Source organism: Durio zibethinus, chromosome 25 (genome assembly GCF_047325235.1).
Source record: "Durio zibethinus cultivar Kanyao isolate XHJ-2024 chromosome 25, ASM4732523v1, whole genome shotgun sequence".
Taxonomy (NCBI): Eukaryota; Viridiplantae; Streptophyta; class Magnoliopsida; order Malvales; family Malvaceae; genus Durio; species Durio zibethinus.
In genome coordinates this window covers 17,236,233-17,256,596 of record NC_143186.1, presented here as the reverse complement: position 1 = coordinate 17,256,596, position 20,364 = coordinate 17,236,233, and the positions used below count along the sequence as shown (strand labels likewise).

Genomic DNA, 20,364 nt, shown 5'->3' with positions numbered 1-20,364 from the left:
ATTTTATCTGTAGCATTTTTTATATACAGATTTGCCATTTCACATCATTCAGGTTTTCGGGTATGTATTCTTCGAAAAATAGGGATTCCAGCAATTCCTACAAAGAGCAAATTATGAATCTTAAGTCATCCCAAATTAATTGATAAAAGCAACATTTAAGAATGACATCATTTTTTTATAATCAATTCAGCCGATTATGTCATTCCATTTTCTAAAGTACTTCTGGTCAAACTGGGTTTGCCTGCATGAGCCACGCCGTTTACCTACTACAACTTAGGCCAAAGTTTTCAAAGTAACAGGAAGAGAAAAGTTTTTCTGGACGAATGCTTTTATTGTGTTGCTTGGAGGATATACATGAAATGAAAGAGAAAACGGTGTGCTGAAACGTTGGCACAAGGAAAGTCTTACCTCATTGAAAAGGAACTTGAATTGTATGGATGGACTATGGATATTTATTTATTTCTCAGCAATTTATTCCGTGTATTTAGGTGAAAAGTGGGATGATGGGTCCATGTATGGTCTCACTACCATATTGCATCATAAGATTTTGAAAAGATTGTGTTCTAGAATTTCAGAAAAAATTATTATCACATATTCATTCCGTGAAGTTACCACCATCCTTGCATGCTGATGTGATTTATATGATTCCATGATAACTCTTATGAAACTGAGTTTTTGAAATCAAAACACCTATTTTCTAACTTATTGGCTCAACCGAAGTTTCTGTGTCTGTTGACCTTATATCCCTCGCCATAAATTTTGAGTGCGCGGGTGGCAGATTTTCATCAAGGGAGGTTACTTATTTTTCAATGCTCTGTCACTTTGTCCAATGGTAGGACTAGAGTTTTGGTTGAACATACACTTGTTGTTTGGTTGGTACAAAGAACTAAATTGAACCCTATCTATTCTATTAACAGGTATTTAATTCTCATTAAATGCATTGGTTCAAGTTCTCTGTTTCTGTTCCACTCAATTTCAGGTTCGGCTCCACCACTACTTTTTTTTTTTTAATAATACTCTCCGCCGTAACAATTATAATTATTTACCTGAATAAAATTCACAAGTAATAATAGAATCCCATAAATATAAATGGTGACAACTGTTGTATTTGAAAGCATTTTAGGGTTTGTAGAAAAATTTTACCGACTTTGTGTATGAGGTTGGATTTGAGTGGTGGCTGTGGCATCTGTTATCAACTAGCCGAACCTTTTCCTGACTTTATTGTGAAGTTAGGTTTGGGTTGTTGTAATAATATCACTTTGTTATTAACTAGCCTAAACCTTAAAGCGTATGATCAACTTCAGCCATAAGATAAGATCACATGACTTTGCCCTCGAAAACAGCATCAGGTGGCTGGTCTGAAATCTTTCCTTCACACTTTTAATTTATTTGATTTATACAACCATACTTAAAAAATTATAGTTAATAGATTTCAGACTCAAATTTCCTTAACCTATTTTTAAGCTGTGACCTATTTTGTACTTAAAAAAAAAACTTTCTTTACAAGCTCTAATTATCAGATTTAAATGTAAAGAGTAAACAGCTTTGGACACGAAAGAACTTGAATTATTATATCAGTTAACTAACATTATGAGTGTCTAATGCAAGGAGAATAGAGTGGTTGGAGGAAATTATGTGGTGCCTAAATCCCAACCAAGCAAAAGAATCAATGTAGCATTCGAAGGGTTTTGTCTTCGGAGTTCTGCCTACCCAAAAATTTCTTGGTTGATAAAAATGTTACTGACTAACTGATTGGAAGATAACAGTAGCAGCCAATCAAAAAACAAAAGCAGAAGCGTGAGTTGTTGACTTTGTAAAGTAACATAGAACATTTGTCCACTCATTTTCAACTTTTTATATTCATTAATTATTGCATCAGCATTGCCATGCCGTCGACCCCACTTCATTATGGAGTATTGTCTGATATGAGAAAGTCTGGACCATTTGCTTTCCTGGAATAGCGGTACCAGTATGCAATTTTTTCTTGTCTATCAAAAACATTAGAAAAAATTGTCATACAGCTCCCACTTCTATTCTGCCGATTTTCATGATCATGTTGCTAAAAATTTCAAACCTTAAGATGGAAAGAACATGGGGGGTTAGTTTACATAGATAGCCTTTTATAGAATTGTTTCATTCGCTAAGGAAAATATTACTTGAGATAAAGGAAGATGCTTTTGATTCTTTAGTTCTTCATCCTCTCAATGGAAGGCTTGGCCATACTTCTTCTTTGCTCCTTTTTGTTTGCCAATCTAACTGTATCCACTGCGGTGGACACCTTGTATGCAATTCAATTAATTAGAGATGGTGAGACAATGGTTTCAGCAGGTGGAAGATTTGAGCTAGGATTCTTTAGTCCAGGTGATACAAGGAAGAAATATTTGGGAATATGGTACAAGCAAATACCTGTCAAGAGTAAGACTGCTGTATGGGTGGCCAACAGAGAAGTGCCTATCAACGATTCATCAGGTGTTCTGAAACTTAACAAAGTGGGGATTCTCGTCCTTCTGAATCATGGTGGGAGCATCATTTGGTCTTCAAACTCATCTAGGCCTGCTCGAAATCCAGTTGCACTGCTCTTGGATTCAGGAAACTTCATTGTGAAAGAGGAAAATGACAGTAATCCTGAAAACTTCTTGTGGCAGAGCTTTGATTATCCATGTGATACGTTACTACAAGGCATGAAGCTTGGAAGGAACTTAGTCACAGGCCTGGATCGTTACCTGTCATCCTGGAAGAGTCCTGATGATCCTTCTCCCGGTAATTTTACATATCGGTTTGAGGTTGGTGGATTTCCAGAACTTATACTGAGAGAGGGTTCAGTTGTTCGATTTCGTCCTGGCCCTTGGAACGGTCTGCGGTTTAGTGGCACACCTGAACTAAAACCAAACTCTTTTGTTACAGTTATTGTTGTGATCAATGAGAAAGAGGTATATGATGGCTATGAGCTTCATAGTAGCTCAGTTCTTTCAAGGATGGTGTTAAGTCAGGATGGACTTTGGGAGCGCCTCACATGGACTGATAGAACCCAAAGTTGGCAAGTTTATGTTACAGTGCAAATGGATATTTGTGACAATTATGCACTATGTGGTGCATATGGTAGCTGCAATGCAAGTAACACCCCAAAATGCAGTTGCTTGGAAGGATTCGTGCCAAAATTTCCAATAAATTGGGACTCCAAAGATTGGTCAAATGGTTGTGTTAGAAAGACTCCATTGAACTGCTCTACTGATGGATTTCTAAAGTATTCTGGACTGAAGTTGCCAGATTCGCGTCAATCCTGGTTTAACTACAGTATGAATCTTAATGAGTGCAAGAAGTTATGCACAAGAAACTGCTCCTGCACAGCTTATTCAAATTTGGATATAAGAGATGGAGGAAGTGGGTGCATGCTTTGGTTCGTTGACCTGGTTGACATTCAACAATTCACTGAAAATGGACAAGAAATATATGTAAGGATGGCTGCATCAGAACTAGGTATGAAATTTTCCATCCTCCTTAACCTCAACATGTTCTAACTATATATATATATTTGTTTCAAGAAGGATAAGACTACTTGTTTTAACAGTATTGATCAGTTATTCAAATAAAAAAAAGTATAGATATAACCATTGGCTTTGTTTGCTAGACAGTATATATATTTTTTGATCCTGAGGTAATTTGGTAGAATTCTGCTGGATGTTTGAGTTTTAAAGAGAATGACTACATAAGTGTGAATCAGCTCTAGTAATTCAAGCACAAAGCAGATGAGAGTGAATTAGAACTCAGAGGAGCAATTTTTCACAGGTGAAAGATCCAATATACAGAGATTTTGGTAAAGTTTCGTAGAAGTTCATGAACATATGAGATACTTGTCGGTGTAAATGCATACTGAGCTTTTGACATAAGCAATATTTTCTTGTTAAGTCAATAAAAGCTTTGGATTTATCCAGAAATTGGTTTTTTGGAATACCTTTAATTATTGTTATAAAGTTTAACAGAGTTTTATCTGAATTTGGAATCAGCAGTTTAATCAAATTAATGAATGTATAAGCATGATAGTAAAATATTAAATTTGCTATCCATATAATGATTTCTAACTTCAAGATTTCTGCTCTGATTTGTTGGATGAATAGATCAAATAGAGAGTACCAAATCCAAGGACAAGGACAGAATGAGAATTGCATTCATCTCTGTGTTGACTGCAGCACTGTTGATCCTTGGCCTATCCTTGTTCGTATATCTTTGGAGGAAGAGATACCATGAAAAACCTGGTATACATCATAGCTCTCACAATTCACTATATTATACTTCCATTCTTTTTGTTTCTTTTTATATTGTTCATTAGACTGTTATGGAAAGTTTTCCTGTTGAATGTGGTGTTTCTATTACTTCCCATGGTTAAGGAAAAAGTGGAATAGGTGCCTGGTAATCAGTTAGATACTTGTTTAGTATCCGACGTCCATTAGTGTAACAGGTCTGGAACTTATCTGGTACAAGATCTTCCAGGGCTATTCATTTGTAAATTCTTGCTGACGAACCTGACTTTTTCAACCACGCTGCTTGTATCCTTTTACCTTTACTCCATCCACTACTTTGCAGGAATGGTGACATTTGTCCCTGAAAGCAGTTTCAATGTTAAAAATCAGAAGGAAGATTTAGAGTTACCATCATTAGACTTTGCCAAAATTGTTCTCGCAACCAATAACTTTTCAATGAAGAATAAACTGGGTGAAGGCGGTTTTGGATCTGTCTATAAGGTAACAATCTTGTTCAACTATATATTATCTATTTGCATCATTGGCATATGAAATTTCCAAATGATCATTCTACTGATACGTCTTAGCGTCCTATGAACTTTAATTGATCATATGCTAGGAATGAATAAAACCTCTAACCTCTAGATTATTTGCTCAAAAAGATTGAGTTTTACCTATGTTTTGGCGGGAGGGTGTTCAGATGTACATATGAAAGAGTATCATTCCAGCAAGATATCTGGCTCACGAGGATGAACGTTTGGTTACACACTTTTCAGGGGGTCTTGAAGGATGGACTAGAAATTGCTGTAAAGAGGCTATTGAGAAGTTCTGGACAAGGACATGATGAGTTCAAGAATGAAGTCATGCACATTGCAAAACTTCAGCACCGAAATTTAGTGAAGATTTTAGGGTGCTGTATACAGGCGGATGTAAAGATGTTGATCTATGAATTTATGCCTAACAAAAGCCTGGACTTCTTTATTTTTGGTATGTGTTTCTCCAACCTGCAAATTTAGTTAAATTGGTATACTTAACTGCTTCCATGATCTAATCATGAGTACCGACTACTTTCTTTTACCCGGAAGAATTACATATTAGAGATCTATTAGGGTTAGCATGGCTGACTTGTGAAAAAACTGAACAGATGAAACTCACAGCATGCCACTAGACTGGCCTACACGCTATAACATTATCAACGGGATTGCTCGCGGGCTTCTTTATCTCCATCAAGATTCAAGACAAAGAATAATACATAGAGATTTGAAAGCTGGTAATGTTTTATTAGACAATGAAATGAATCCCAAAATTTCAGACTTTGGCCTAGCTAGAACTTTTGGAGAAAAGGAAACTGAGGCAAATACAAAAAAAGTGGTGGGAACATAGTAAGTAAAAATTTGAAAAAAAAAATAATGTAACATATATTTGGAGATGAGCTTTATTTCAATGTTTCTTGTATGTTTGACATAACATTCATGATTGTTTGCAGTGGTTACATGGCTCCTGAGTATGCAATTGATGGTCTGTACTCCATTAAGTCTGATGTCTTTAGTTTTGGTGTATTGGTGCTCGAAATAGTAAGCGGGAAGCGAAACAGAGGATTCTGTCATCCAGATCATCAGCTGAATCTTCTTGGGCATGTAAATCTGATAATGATCTTTCCAATTAACTCTCATTGTTAAACTTAAATCTACTAGATGTATTAAAGTGTTGTTTGCTGCATATATAGGCATGGAGACTGTCTGCTGAAGGAAAATCCTTGGAGTTGATCGCATCGGCAATTAGGGACACTTGCAATCCTTCTGAAGTGTTAAGATCAATTCATGTAGGCCTGTTATGTGTGCAACAAAGTCCAGAAGATAGACCAACCATGTCTAAGGTAATTCTAATGTTGGGAAGTCAAGGGCCCTTGCCACTGCCTAAACAACCAGGTTTTTTCACTGAAAGGGATTTAGTTGAATCTAGTTCTTCATCAACCAGCCACAAACTCTTATCATCTAATGATTTCACCATTAGGATGTCAGAGGCAAGATAATAAAACAAAAAAACTTTTGAATGTTAATTTTGCCTTCCTTAGTTTGCCCCTTAGAAATGATTGTTGCCATTGAAGTGTATTTACTGTCATATCAACCTGTTAGTTTCTTCCAGTGTGTTTTTCATTTACAGGTTATTGCTTGTATCTCTTTTTGACTGTTAAAAGTCAATTAGGTTAGCTATTACAGATCCAAAGAAATTTCTAATTTGATGTTCTTGAACACTTACACATTGACTTCAATTGTAATTTTCACTACCCAATAGGATTATCTGCAGTTATATCTATTTTTCCGTAAGTCATTCAAGAATAAAAGTACACTTGATTGGAATGGATAGATAGAGTTATTTCCCAGCAATTTATTCGGTGCATTAATTTTGGAGAAAAGACATTTACTTGATTTTTTTGTGCACTTAAATGGAACATTTTTTTCAACACCTCAATCTCACAGCAAACAATACTTTATAAGTTGGGTACGAATTTTCATAAATAATATCACAATGATCATCAGTCGGATGAGAACTAAGTACTACATTGTGAGTCACTTTTAGAATCACATGGGAGCTAAGGGTTATACGGTGAGAGCCACCTATAGAATCCCAATATCTGATGTGATCTTATGATATGTGTATTTTATGTTAGACTTGCTTAATGTTTGGTGTGATTCAACATCTGCTATAATATATACATAAAGGATTAAACCAAAATTTGTGAGGTCTTTTTTGTGAGACAAAACGATAAGACTTACGAGTTAAAACGGATAATATCTTGCAAGTTGGATGTGAATTTTCACAAATGATATCAAAGTGATTATCGGTCGGATAAGAGCTAAATACTATATTGTGGAAGCCACATTTAGAATCCTATAGGAGCTAAGTGTTATGCGGTAAGAGCTACCTGTAGAATCTTAACTTTTGGTGTGACCTTATAATCTATGTTTGCTTTATATTGTGTTTGCCTAACATTTAGTGTAATTTGATGGATCTGTGTGCTTTATATTCTCGTCAAGCTTTAATGGAAGAGTTTGTAATGTCCCAATCTCACATTACGATAATTTAAGATTTTATTATGAGATATATATAGAGGTTTAAATTTAAACTTGTGAGATTTTTTTCATGAAACAAAATTGTGAGACTTTTAGATCAAAGTGGACAATACCTTATAAATTTGACGTAAATTTTCATACATTTCATCTTTGAACAATTACCTAAAATATTTTGCAGGTTAAAACACAAAACTATGAGACATTTGAATCAAATTTATAAGATTTTTAAATTAAAATAGATACAAATTAAGTGTGAATCTCCGCACTTTATCTTTGAACAATTACCTAAAATATTTTGCAGGTTGAAATAAATAAATTTTACTCTATAGTCTAATGGAAATGATTTAAATCACTTGAAAATAACATCAATTTATCATTTTACTGTCATTTTTTTTCTTACATTTCATTTAAGGCAAATAACTTTGTTTTTGTTGAATCTCCCCAAGATTTCCCAACCCCAAAGGAACTGTTCAATTTCGTCTGATGTTTATGTCCGACTCAATTCCAGATATTTTCGTAGTGAGCAATATCGGTTAAAACTCAGAAAAATATTAATACATGACAGAAACTAGACAGTTTTGCGCTTAGTGCAAGTTGAAATGGTCAGCTGAATAAATCCAAAATAATAAATCTTGATATTTATTTTCCTTGATGAGTACGGAAGTAGAATAGGGCTCTTGCAGGAAAAGACACGGTGTTGACCCAGGTCGTCTCTAACCGGGCAATAGACTCAATACTACCATATCCGGTCTTGACTTCTTAATCTGGCTAACTAAAAAGGTCCTGGGTTAATCAAAATGTAATTGACTGCCAAGATTCAACTTTAATAAATGGGAAGTAGCAATTAGTCGTTGGATCAAATGTAGAAGCAAGACCTAAACAACTTGTCCACCCATTTTCAATTATTGTTATTAATGAGCTCTGTCATGTCACTATTGCATTTTAACATTGGAGTATTGATAATAATATTAAGAAATTTTTAGCCATTGCTTTTTATAGTGTATTATATGCTACACTTTTTTTTTCGGCTGCCAGGAGAAGGGGAAGAGGGTGGTTTCCAACCCCTGGTACGGATATTGGTGAAACATTCAATAACATTAATTGAAAAGGACATCATGGATGCCATTTACGCAGATAGCCTTCAATAAAATTGTTTCATGCTCACTGGAAAAGGATCATGAGAGAAAGGAAGATCCTATCAATTAGAGTTTCACCCAATCAATGGAAGGCTTTGCCATTCTTCTTCTGCTTCTTCTTCTTCTTTGTTCCTTTGTCATCTCTAATCTAACTGTATCTATTGCAGTAGAAACCTTGAATGCAACTAATCAGTCAATTAGAGATGGTGAGATGATAGTTTCATTAGGTGGAAGGTTTGAGCTAGGTTTCTTTAGCCCACCTTCCAGCACCAACAGATTCGTGGGAATATGGTACGGGAACATATCTGTCCCAACTGTTGTCTGGGTGGCCAACAGAGAATCACCCCTCCAAGATTTGTCCGGTGTTCTAAAACTTACCAACCAGGGGATTTTAGTTCTTCTAAATCATAATGGGAGCACTGTTTGGTCCTCCAACTCATCCAGGCCTGCTCGTAGGCCAGTTGCACAGCTCTTGGATTCAGGAAACCTCATCGTCAAAGAGGAGAATGACAAAAATCCTGAAAACTTCTTGTGGCAAAGCTTTGATTATCCATGTGATACATTGCTATCAGGAATGAAGCTCGGAAGAAACTTTATCACAGGCCTGGATCGTTATCTGTCATCCTGGAAGAGTCTTGATGATCCTTCCCATGGTAATTTTACTTACAGGTACGACATCGGTGGATTTCCAGAGTCTGTACTGAGAGATGGTTCAGTTGTAATATTTCGTCCTGGTCCCTGGAATGGTTTGCGCTTTAGTGGCGCACCTGGACTAAAACAAAATCATTTATTTACATTTGAATTTGTGTTAAATGAGAAGGAGGTATATTTCAGCTACAAACTTCGTAATAGCTCAATTCTTTCAATGATGGTGTTAAATTCTGAAGGATCTTGGCAACGCATGAAATGGATTGAGGAAACACGAAGTTGGGAAGTTTATTTTAGAGTACAAATGGATAACTGTGACAATTATGCACTCTGTAGTTCATATGGTAGCTGCAATGCAAATAAGGCCCCACAATACTGCAGTTGCTTGAAAGGATTTGTGCCAAAATTTCCAGAAAAATGGAACAACAAACTTTGGTCAAACGGGTGTGTTCGTAAGACTCCATTAAACTGCTCTAGTGATGGATTTCTAAAGCACTCTGGAGTAAAGCTACCAGATTCGCGACAATCCTGGTTTAACTACAGTATGAATCTTGAGGAGTGCAAGAACCTTTGCAAAAAGAACTGCTCGTGTACAGCTTATGCAAATTTGGATATAAGAAATGGCGGAAGTGGATGCTTGCTTTGGTTTGTTGACCTGGTTGACATTAGGGAGTTAACTGAAAACGGACAAGAAATTTATATACGAGTGGCTGCATCAGAACTTGGTATGAAACCTGTTATCCTTAAACTTCAACGTCATTGTCTAACTCAAGTACAGAGATATTTTTTTTCCTTTCATAGAAATAAAACACAATTTCTTCTAACATTAGAGATCTAACCGATGACTTTATTGGCAAAATGGCATAGACTTTGGTGGAACCTCCACTAACGCTTAATGCATAAACTGAACTGACTCTTATAATCATAATACTTCAGTATTTATTAATTTGCATTGTTCATATTGATTTTTAACACCTAGATTTCTGCCATGATTTGTTTGATGACTAAATAGAAGGAAAGAATGAAAGGAGGAGGATCGCCTTCATCTGTATGTTCTCTATAGCAGTGTTGATTCTTGGCCTAGCCCTGGTCTTCTATCTTTGGAGAATGTCATGCGGTAAGAAACCAGGTACACCATATCTCTCACATATAAGACACTTTCTTTTCTTTTTATTTTCTGTTGTGGAGTTATTGAAAGTTTTCCTGTTGAAAGTTGTGTTCTTGTTATTGTCCTTGAAGGGACGATGCTTCCAAATCTAGATATGCTATAACATAGGAATTTATTGACATTTTTTTGGTTGAGATAATCAAGAGGCAAAGAGCTTTATGATTGAATGATCTCGTCTAAGTTTGTTATAAAGAAAGCAACTTTGATTGTTTAAGGCCATGGTAACTTTGAGATTTTCTTTTTCATTTTTTCTGGGAAGACCAAGATATTTCATGGGGTCATAATTTCATTAGAAGTCCAAAATTTGGAAATTGATAGTAGTAGTCCTTATATTGTTTGCATAGATGACATGGATTTGCATCTAAGGAATTTTCAACCGTGTCAGGAAATGTAGTTGCTCTTTTTTTTTTGACCACCGTTAGGAAATTTAGTTAAGGATACTATCATGCCCTGAAACTGAGATATAATATGGTCATATTACCTTAAAGTAAAACCTCAAAGTAATATAAAGTTTTTTTTTCTTTTTCATTCTAAAATACTTCAATAAAATAATTTTTTTTTAAAAAATCCATAACTTTAATTTAACTAATGATAACTCTTCCTATTCCCAAATGCAAACTAATAAAAATACTAAACCACTTCATAAGAGCTTACTAGCCAACAATGTCTCTAGTGTCTGAGTAATCTTTTTAATATGATCTTCTAGCTTCTCATATAATTAAGCAAACTTATCACTTACTCATTTGTAAAAAAAAAAGTAAAAGGAGAATGAGTAAACCACAACTTAATAAGTATAGGCTCACATATTTTATAGGATTAAATATCATTTACATACATACTATATAGATCATTCCAAAAACAATTCAAAGGTCAACATTTTGTCAAACATTTTGTAGATCATAAATTAATATCAAAACATGTCAATTCCTTAATTATAAATTATAAATCATGATCAAATACTTATTTCATACAAATCATTGATCAATCATTAAAATCATCATAAATCATCATTATCATTTGTTATCATTAGATACTGTCACTGCTATAATCAGTGACATTAGTCTTATCGATAATTTCATCCTTATGATCATTGTTAATTATTATAACCCGCTAGCCAAGGCTTTACGCTAACTACTATAATCTGTTAGTAGGACCATATGATCATATCTATGCTAACTACTATTACCTGTTAGTCGGGCCATAGAACTAGTTTTGGTGTTGATGATCCTACTTTCCAAAGATGTAAAAAAATAGCTATCATAAAAGTGTTCTTTAAACATAAATTATTTTCTCTTTTCATTCATAAGCATGATCCATCATTTATACAGAGAAATGTAAAATAATCATATGCTTGATCCTATTTTCATACATCAAAAATAATGAAATAAAACATTCATTCATTTAAAAACATACATATATACATAGATTTGAAAACAAGTAAAGTGTGTGAGATTCTACTTATCTCCTTTTGATTCCACCACTTAGTTGTTTTAGTATATATGGTCTTAAAAAGAGTTGACTAATTTCTAATTTGTTGAAATGATCTTAAATATGCCATTAATTATTAAAGTGGAACCAGAGCTTAAGTTGCGATCTTTGAAAAATTTTTAAGAGTTAAATTATGATTTTTAGATTGTGATGATATTTTCTTAACAACCTAAGTTATGTTTCTTGGAGATTTTCTAAGAGTTCAAGTTATGATCTTTAAACCATGTGGGATGTTTAAAAGTTTATATTATGATTTTAAGGATTTTTTAAGAACTACGATTACGATTTTTGGAGGTTTCCTAAGAGGTTAAATTGTGATAATTATATTAATGGTGATTTTCTAAGAATGAAGATTATAATCCTTAGAGTAAAAGAGACTTTCTAAGAGCATGAGTCATGATCTATATACTATGTGGGGACTTTTAAAGACTTAGATGATAATTTTTGGATTATGTGATGATTTTTTAAGGGTTTAAGTTTGATCCATAGACCATATTTGTGGGTATGAATGAATGATTCAATAAATTTTTGGAGTAGTTAAAGTTTTAATGAATAGTGAGTAATGAATGATTCAATGATTTAATGAATTAATGGAGTAATTATTTTGGTTGATAATAACATATTACTTTTAAGATTTTTGTCATGCCCAATACCAAGACACAACACGGTCATATCACCTTAAAGTAAAATTCTAAAGTAATATGAAGTCTTCTTTCTTAATAATTCTAAAATTCTTCAATAAACTGATATAGTTTGTCAAGTAAAATCCATATCTTTAATCCAACTAATGATATATCTCTATATATCCAAATACAAACCATATAAAAATACAAAATAATTTCATAAGATTTCATTGGCCACTATTGTCTCCGATGAATAAGCAATCCTTCTCATTTGATCTTCTAGTTTTTCACAAAACTAAGCAAATTTATCACTCACTCTGTGGAGACTGCACCCAACCTGTGAGGTATTGTCCACTTTGACCTAAAGGTCTCACGATTTTATCTTATAAAAGGCACCTCACAAGTTAAGATTAAGTCTCTACATATATATCATTCCTTATCTACACATAATCTTGATGTGGGATTGGGGGCATTACAATCTCCCTACCTTTAATGCTTGACGTATCTGTCAAGCTGAGTCCATCAATAGGACCAAGATCATACCAGCCATCATGTAGCACTTAGTGACTCCCATAGCTCTACTGTGTAGCATTTAGTGACTCCCACGACTACGAACTGGTGATCGCTCTGATACCATTTGTGGAGATCCACACCCAACCTACGAGGTATTGTCCACTTTGACCCGAAGGTCTCACGATTTTGTCTCACAAAAGATTCTTCACAAGTTGAGATTAAGTCTCTACATATATATCATTCCTTATCCACACATCATCCTGATGTGAAATTGGGGGCGTTACACACTCATCTGTAAAGAAAAAGTAAAAAGGGAATGAGCAAACTATAACTCAGCAAGTATAGGCTCATATACCTTACCGGATCAAGCATCATTTTCAAACATATTATATAGATAATTCAAAATATTCATCAAATTATAATGTCAAAATATTTTCAAATCATCATCATGTTAAACATTTCGTAGATTATAAATCAATATCAAAACATGTCAATTCATAAATCATTACAAAATATGCTGCTATTCAAAATTCATAATCAAATCAAATCATGGATCAATAATTAAAATCATCATAAATCATTAGTTCATTGTTAGTTTATCATTAGTTATGGTCATTGTTATAACTTGTGACATTGGTCGTATCGATAATTTCATCCTCATGATCATTGCTAATGATTATAACTCATTAGTCAAGGTCTTACACTAACTACTATAACCCGTTAGCAGAGTCATATGATCATGTTTATACTAACTACTATTACTCGTTATCCAAGGCCGTATAACTAGTTCTGGTATCGATGATCCCATTTTTCAGGGATGTAAAGACCTAGCTATCATGAAATTATTTCTTAAACATAAATCATTTTCTCATTTCATTCATAAGTATGATCCATCATTTACATAGCAAAACATAAAATAATTATATGCTTGGTTCTATTTATATATATCGAAAATAAGAAATAAAACATTCATTCATTTAGAAAGATACATATATGAATAGATTCGAAAAACAAGTAATGTATGTGAGATTCTACTTACTTCATTTCAATTCCACCACTTAGTTTTTTTCCCAAAATAATTAATGGCCTATTCAAGATTATTTCAACAAATCAGAAATTAATCAACTCTTTTTGAGACCATATATACTAAAATAACTACGTTATACAAAAGTTAACTAACTAATAATAGTAGCTGACTTCCTTTCATTAAAATGACCATTCTTAAAATATCTAAATCGAAATTAAGATCTCTTTAATATGTTAGAAACTAGACTTGAAAAGATTTCTAATCATATATGGCCCACATCGTAATTCTTTGTAGATTAATTATAATAATTTTTGTAATCCACATCTTCTACTACAGTTAGATAATACGTATGCCATCTAATAAAAATTACATATATATTCATAAGAGGTTCCAAATTCAATTTCGATTATTTCGTTAGAAAGTAAACTCAATAGCTTTTAAAACATGTATGGCTTAATTCTTAATTCCTTGTATAAAATTTAAAAGAATTTTTGTAATTCAATCCTAATGATGCTGCCATACAGCTTACATATCTTTAAGTAAAAATTAAATGACTCTTCTTAAAAAACTTGGATTCAACTTCTGTTGTTTCATTAGAAAATAGATTTCACATGCTTTCCAACAATATATAATAGTTAGAGCAATATCTACTCCCTTGATATAAAAATTATTTTAATCTATTATTGTAGATAATAGCATCTTATTCAAAAACAAAAATTTTCCTTTAACCTTTAAAAATCCAAATCTTCGCTTTTAGCCTTTAAAATCCATTCAATAATCATCATTAAATTTTAATGACATGAAGTAAATAAAACCTAATAATTTACCCAAATCAATCACAAAGATTAATGTAAGATTTCATAATTTTTCATAATTTTTCTCTCAGAACTTCAACTCCAAATAATAGCAACTAACGTAGTATATTTTTTAAATAAAAAGATGATATATACTCACCTTTAGGAGATTAACTCGATTTTAGCCTCTAATTTTGAATCTCAAACTTAATTTTTGATGCCTTTTAAACCTAAGGAAGATGAGGAAGAAGAACTCATATTTCCTTTCTATTTCATGATAGCTAGATTTTCTTTCATTTAATACCTCAACCGTTTTTCTTTTACTAATTAATCTCTTAATAAACTGATGGACTTTATTATTAGTCTAGCCCAATTATCATTTGGGCTGGGATATTACAATTTTGTAGTTAAGAAAAAGTCTAATTACTTTGATAAAGTACGATTTTATAAGTTGAAGAGATTTTCGATACATTTTATGATGAGACATATCTTATGAGCTAAAGGATTATTTGAGCAAATAATTTGATCATTGGAGATTCTATGGGTTAGAGAAAAAGACATTTGATTTAACGAGATTTCAAAGTTATTTGTCGAGTGTTAAGTGAATCCTTTAATCATGGACTAAGATTAGACTAAGGCTATGCATTTTTAAAATTAAAAGTATAGAATATTAGAGTTGGAATGACATGATATGTTGAAATTTTAAAGTAATTATTTGTGGATTATAATGTTTGAGAATTTATTTTGATGGATTTAGTCCGAAATATTATAATTGTAGTAAATAGTTTTATATATGTAAAGAAGGACATTCACTTGATTGGTTTGTACTTTTTTATTAAGAAAGTATTTAAGGTTTGATCATACGAGTTATAAATTTGTATAGTTAATTTGAATTTTTTATTTTGAGTGTACAGAATTTTCTCAATTGGCTAAAGTGACTAATTTTGGTTATAATTTCTAATTGAAGAATTTTAGAATGAAAAAAAAAAAAAAAGCTTCATATTACTTTAGGGTTTTATTTCAAGGTAATATAATCGTGTTATGTCTCGGTCTATCGGGATGTGACAAATACTGATAATAGTGTTTGTCAACTAAAATGACAAATCCGGCTTTGATTGAGGAAAAATTGGAAACGTGCAATGTATTGAATTTGATACCTCTATAATACTACTGTAATAGGCCTGGAAATTATTTGATATAGAAGACAATCCGGAGCTATTCGTTTGTGAATTTTTACTAACAAATGTGATTTCGAGTTTGACAACAACACTGCTTGTGTTGTTTTACATTTGCTACGACTGCTACTTTGCAGGATTGCTGACAGCAGTTCCTGAAAGCAGTTCTAATGTTAAAAATCAGAAGGAAGGTCTAGAGTTACCATTATTTGACTTCGCCACAATTGCTTGTGCGACTGGTAACTTTTCGACAGCAAATAAACTGGGAGAAGGTGGCTTTGGATCTGTCTATAAGGTAACAATCTGGTAAACTGCCTTGCACCAGTTGATTTTTGCAACTCTTGTGATATCAGCTTGCTGCATTGACATATAGAAAACTTAAAACTTCTACATTTTTTCTACAAAATCAGTTTTGCCTACCTTATTCCCTTTTGTCATGGGGGGAGGGGGATTGACTTGACAGATTGCCAATAAAATTATCAGGTTGACAAGAATGAGCATGTGGTTATACACTTTTCAGGGCATCTTGAAGGATGGACAAGAGATTGCTGTAAAGAGGCTATCAAGAAGTTCTAGTCAAGGACTTCATGAATTTAAAAATGAAGTACTACACATTGCAAAACTTAAGCACAGGAATTTGGTGAAGCTTTTAGGATGCTGCATTCAAGGAGATGAAAAGATGCTGATATATGAATTTATGTCTAACAAAAGCCTGGACTTCTTTATTTTTGGTACGTCTTTCTCCAACCAGGGGAATTTAGTTCCATTAATATACTTGAGTGCTTCTATCATGCAATAATGACTACCTTCACCTCTCTCTTTTCCTCCCAAAGGTTTTGTATCCTGGCATCTAAGACAATAAAATGGCTTAATTTGTGGCAAAAACTAAACAGATCAATCTCAAAGCATATCACTTGATTGGCCTATGCGTTACCACATTATCAATGGAATTGCTCGTGGGCTTCTTTATCTCCATCAAGATTCAAGACAAAGAATTATACATCGAGATCTTAAAGCTGGTAATGTTTTATTAGACCATGAAATGAATCCTAAAATTTCAGACTTTGGGATGGCTAAAAGTTTTGAAGAAAAAGAAACTACAGCAAATACGAAGAATGTGGTGGGAACATAGTAAGTAGTAACCTGAAAAATGATATAATAAATATATATTTGATGATAAGTTTCATAGCGACATTTTTTTTATTATCTGCAGTGGTTACATGGCTCCTGAGTACGCAATTGATGGGCTCTACTCCATTAAATCTGATGTGTTTAGCTTCGGTGTCCTGGTGCTAGAGATAGTGAGTGGGAAGAGAAACAGAGGATTCTGTCATCCGGATCACCAACTTAATCTTCTTGGACATGTAAGTGTGGTTCAAATCTTATAAACAGTCAATGTTGGAACTCAATTTTAGTATAACTGAATTGGTGTTTGTTGCTAGGCATGGAGACTATTTACAGCAGGAGAACCGATGGAGTTGATTTCATCTCCAATTAGGGAGACCTGCAATCCATCAGAAGTGTTACGATCGATTCATGTGGGGCTGTTAAGCGTGCAGCAAAGTTCAGAAGATAGACCAAACATGTCCAATGTGGTTCTGATGTTGGGAAGCCATGGCCCCTTGCCTCAGCCAAAACAACCAGGTTTTTTCACTGAAAGGGATCTCGTAGAATCTAGTTCTTCATCAACCAGCCACAAACTGCTATCATCTAATGATTGCACGATTTCACAGTTAGAGGCAAGGTGAATAAATGTCCTTTCATGTTAATTGTATGTGTCAGAGTACCAAGTAATCAACTCTTAGAACTGATTGTGTTGTTGTATTATATTTACCGTCTTTTGTAGTGTCTTCTGTTCAATTTTTCATGTTCAAAATTTAGACGATTAAGGTTCCTTATTATAGTTCAAAAAGTTACTTCTAGAATTGATGTTCTCAACAGCTATAGAAAGAGTTCATTTCTAATATTGAATCTTTCAATAAGGCACTTATATATAGTTACTAGTATCTTGTCACATGCATAGCCCGCGTATGCATTCATGTTAGAAAAAATAATTTTGATGATGATTATGAATATATAAATTAATTTATAATGTAAATATACTTAAATGTCATTGTAATTTGCCCTTTATAATGGTAACATAAAATTAAAGTTGATTGAAAATTACAATAATATTTTTTTTTTAATTTCGAATTTTCCTTTTATTATTTGCATATATAATTAATAATGTCTAATTGCTAATATTTGAAAAAAAATTGACCAATTTATTAAGTTCTTGTTCATAACTATCATTTTTATGAAGCTATTTGTTCATTATTGAGAATTAAATTTAAACCGTCATTAAATTTTATATTTAAAATAATATTTTGTGTAAGGTATGAAATCATCATATTGGATCAAAAGAAAATTTTATTTGACTAATTTAAAGCATTCTAAAACTTAAAATAACTCATAATTAATTTATCCAAACTTGAATTTGCGACTTAAATTTAAAAATTAAAACAATCAAAGTTTGAAATAAGTTGAACTTAAACATTTTAAATATGAAATGATTGTGAATGAAATAATCTAATCACGAAATAAAAAACAAACAAATCTACTTGAATTAATGCAAAAAAAAATTATTAGACGAAATCCAAAATCTCTTTCTGACTAAATAGAATTCAACTCAAGACATTATGAACATGAGAATTGACCTAACCATTACCCCCCAAACCACACTCATTTATTATATTTCATTAAAATTAGATTCAATTCTTCATTTTTTTTCTTCTATGACTATTCTTTATGGGTACGATTTTTCTATAGAAAATAAAATACCTTATTAATTTGAAATTTTGAAAATTATAATATTTTAGTCAAAGATGATTTTCATTAAAAGCAGTGTGAAGGAGAAGAAAGGAGTATCGCAATTGGCTTTGCCTTGCTACATGGGAGTTGGTCCTTGCCGTCTTCTGTTAATCAAATAAAAATGGCAAATAAATAAATAAAAGGAAAGTGGGAAATTAAGATTTAAGAAGAAGAGTAAATTAAATATTACCTCAAGAATAATATCAAGAATTTAGAGTTTTGGTTCAGTTCGAGACTTTGAGTACTTTAGTTCCCAAATTATGCATGCAGCGACTTGGGAAAAAGAATGGAAATTATGGGCTTGGAGAGACAGACCACCATCGGCCTCTGTAAGGAGATTATATTCTACAAAAAAAGTTTTTTTTTTTTTTAAATACATTAATAGATGATTAATTGACTATTTTATCTAATATTTATTGATATCATTTGATTGGAGACCCATGTTTTGCTGTCAGAGTTACGGTGATAATGGATGAGATTGAATTTATTTTGATTATTTTGATTAATACATAATTTTTAAAAATTTTAAAATTCAATTCGAATTTGAATTAATTTTTTTCAACAAAAATGATTTAAAACAAATTTTATCAATTCGAATCAAACTTAAATATTTAATTTTCAATCTCAATCGTCCAAACTAAATCAAATCAAATAAAAAATTAATCTTACCTGAACATTTTGATTTTAAAGTGATTTAAAATTTTTTTTCCAACCCTAATAGAAACCTTCAAATGTCAAAAAATTTATTAAAGAGTTACAAAAGATTAATTTTATCCTATACGGATAAATGCATATAGGCTTATCAATTTATCCTATACAGATAAATACATGTATTTTATATCTTCGCAAGTACATACACAGTCAACAATGTAGATAAAAAAATTTTTTTTGAGGGAAAATGAGCTTCATTAATCAAGATTGGTTACAATCTTCACATGACACTTCAGAAACTATGCTAGGCCAATCTTCTAACCAGTATTCATCATTTGCAGTATGTAGGCCATTATGTGCTAGATATTCCCAAACCTTAAAATATGCGTTATATGGCATTCTTGAAACATGGACATCCTCCACCTAACTTCTTCTACAATCTAGATATGGTAATTTGAACCCTTTTTTCTTTGGATAAAAAGGGTCTAAAAAAATTTCAATATGAGTTTATGTGTTATTTTAATGATATATTTTAAATACAATTGATTGGTCAAATAGTCTTTTACTCGTTTTCAACTTTTGACTAAGCCACCCATATTATATTTACAGTGACATAGGATTCAAACAAACTTCTTTTTTTTTTTCAAACTCTTGCTTAATAGAAAATTGAAACAGGAAAATAACTTTCTTTAATTTATCCTTTTTTCTAGGTGAATCGTATGAAAAAGGATGGAACTAGGGGGAAGTTCATAGAAATCTTCTTTATGCAAAGGTCATGTATGGAATTTGGGTCCCAAACTGCCATATGAATTTTATTTTATACTTTTAAAATCTGATCATGTCATAATCTTCTTAATTTTATAAGCAGTAAAGCATGCAGCATTTGATTTCTTTTGTTGGTCTACATTTTGGTCAGAATCAATATAGATATGGGAGTTCTCTTTCAGGTTGGTAAAATTTTGCAGTGTAATCTGTAAGG

At 32.5% G+C, this 20,364-nt stretch overlaps 2 protein-coding genes across 6 annotated transcripts; both read left to right on the top strand.

The window, feature by feature from the left end:
- Positions 1–1,986: 1,986 nt before the first annotated feature.
- Positions 1,987–6,558, top strand: LOC149511711 (G-type lectin S-receptor-like serine/threonine-protein kinase At4g27290). Of its 4 annotated transcripts, none has more exons than XR_016333839.1 (7): positions 1,987–3,477; positions 4,116–4,253; positions 4,582–4,739; positions 5,015–5,225; positions 5,383–5,508; positions 5,725–5,875; positions 5,965–6,558. XR_016333839.1 is itself a non-coding variant. In XM_089754831.1 (7 exons), the coding sequence occupies exons 1-7, from the start codon at positions 2,205–2,207 to the stop codon at positions 6,002–6,004; spliced, it is 2,205 nt and encodes a 734-aa protein (XP_089610957.1). In that variant the 5' UTR covers positions 1,987–2,204; the 3' UTR covers positions 6,005–6,558. The 4 variants fall into 4 exon arrangements, 2 of the variants coding, with proteins under 2 accessions (XP_089610957.1, XP_089610956.1); XR_016333840.1 differs by having other exon boundaries at positions 5,725–5,871; positions 5,965–6,102; XM_089754831.1 differs by having other exon boundaries at positions 5,383–5,620; positions 5,725–5,871.
- Positions 6,559–8,338: 1,780 nt separating this feature from the next.
- Positions 8,339–17,848, top strand: LOC111275764 (G-type lectin S-receptor-like serine/threonine-protein kinase At4g27290). Of its 2 annotated transcripts, none has more exons than XM_089754596.1 (7): positions 8,339–9,821; positions 10,109–10,225; positions 16,022–16,179; positions 16,405–16,615; positions 16,778–17,015; positions 17,098–17,248; positions 17,327–17,848. In XM_089754596.1, the coding sequence occupies exons 1-7, from the start codon at positions 8,534–8,536 to the stop codon at positions 17,630–17,632; spliced, it is 2,469 nt and encodes an 822-aa protein (XP_089610722.1). In that variant the 5' UTR covers positions 8,339–8,533; the 3' UTR covers positions 17,633–17,848. The 2 variants fall into 2 exon arrangements, with proteins under 2 accessions (XP_089610722.1, XP_022717011.2); XM_022861276.2 differs by having other exon boundaries at positions 8,419–9,821; positions 10,109–10,213.
- The last annotated feature ends 2,516 nt before the right edge of the window (positions 17,849–20,364 follow it).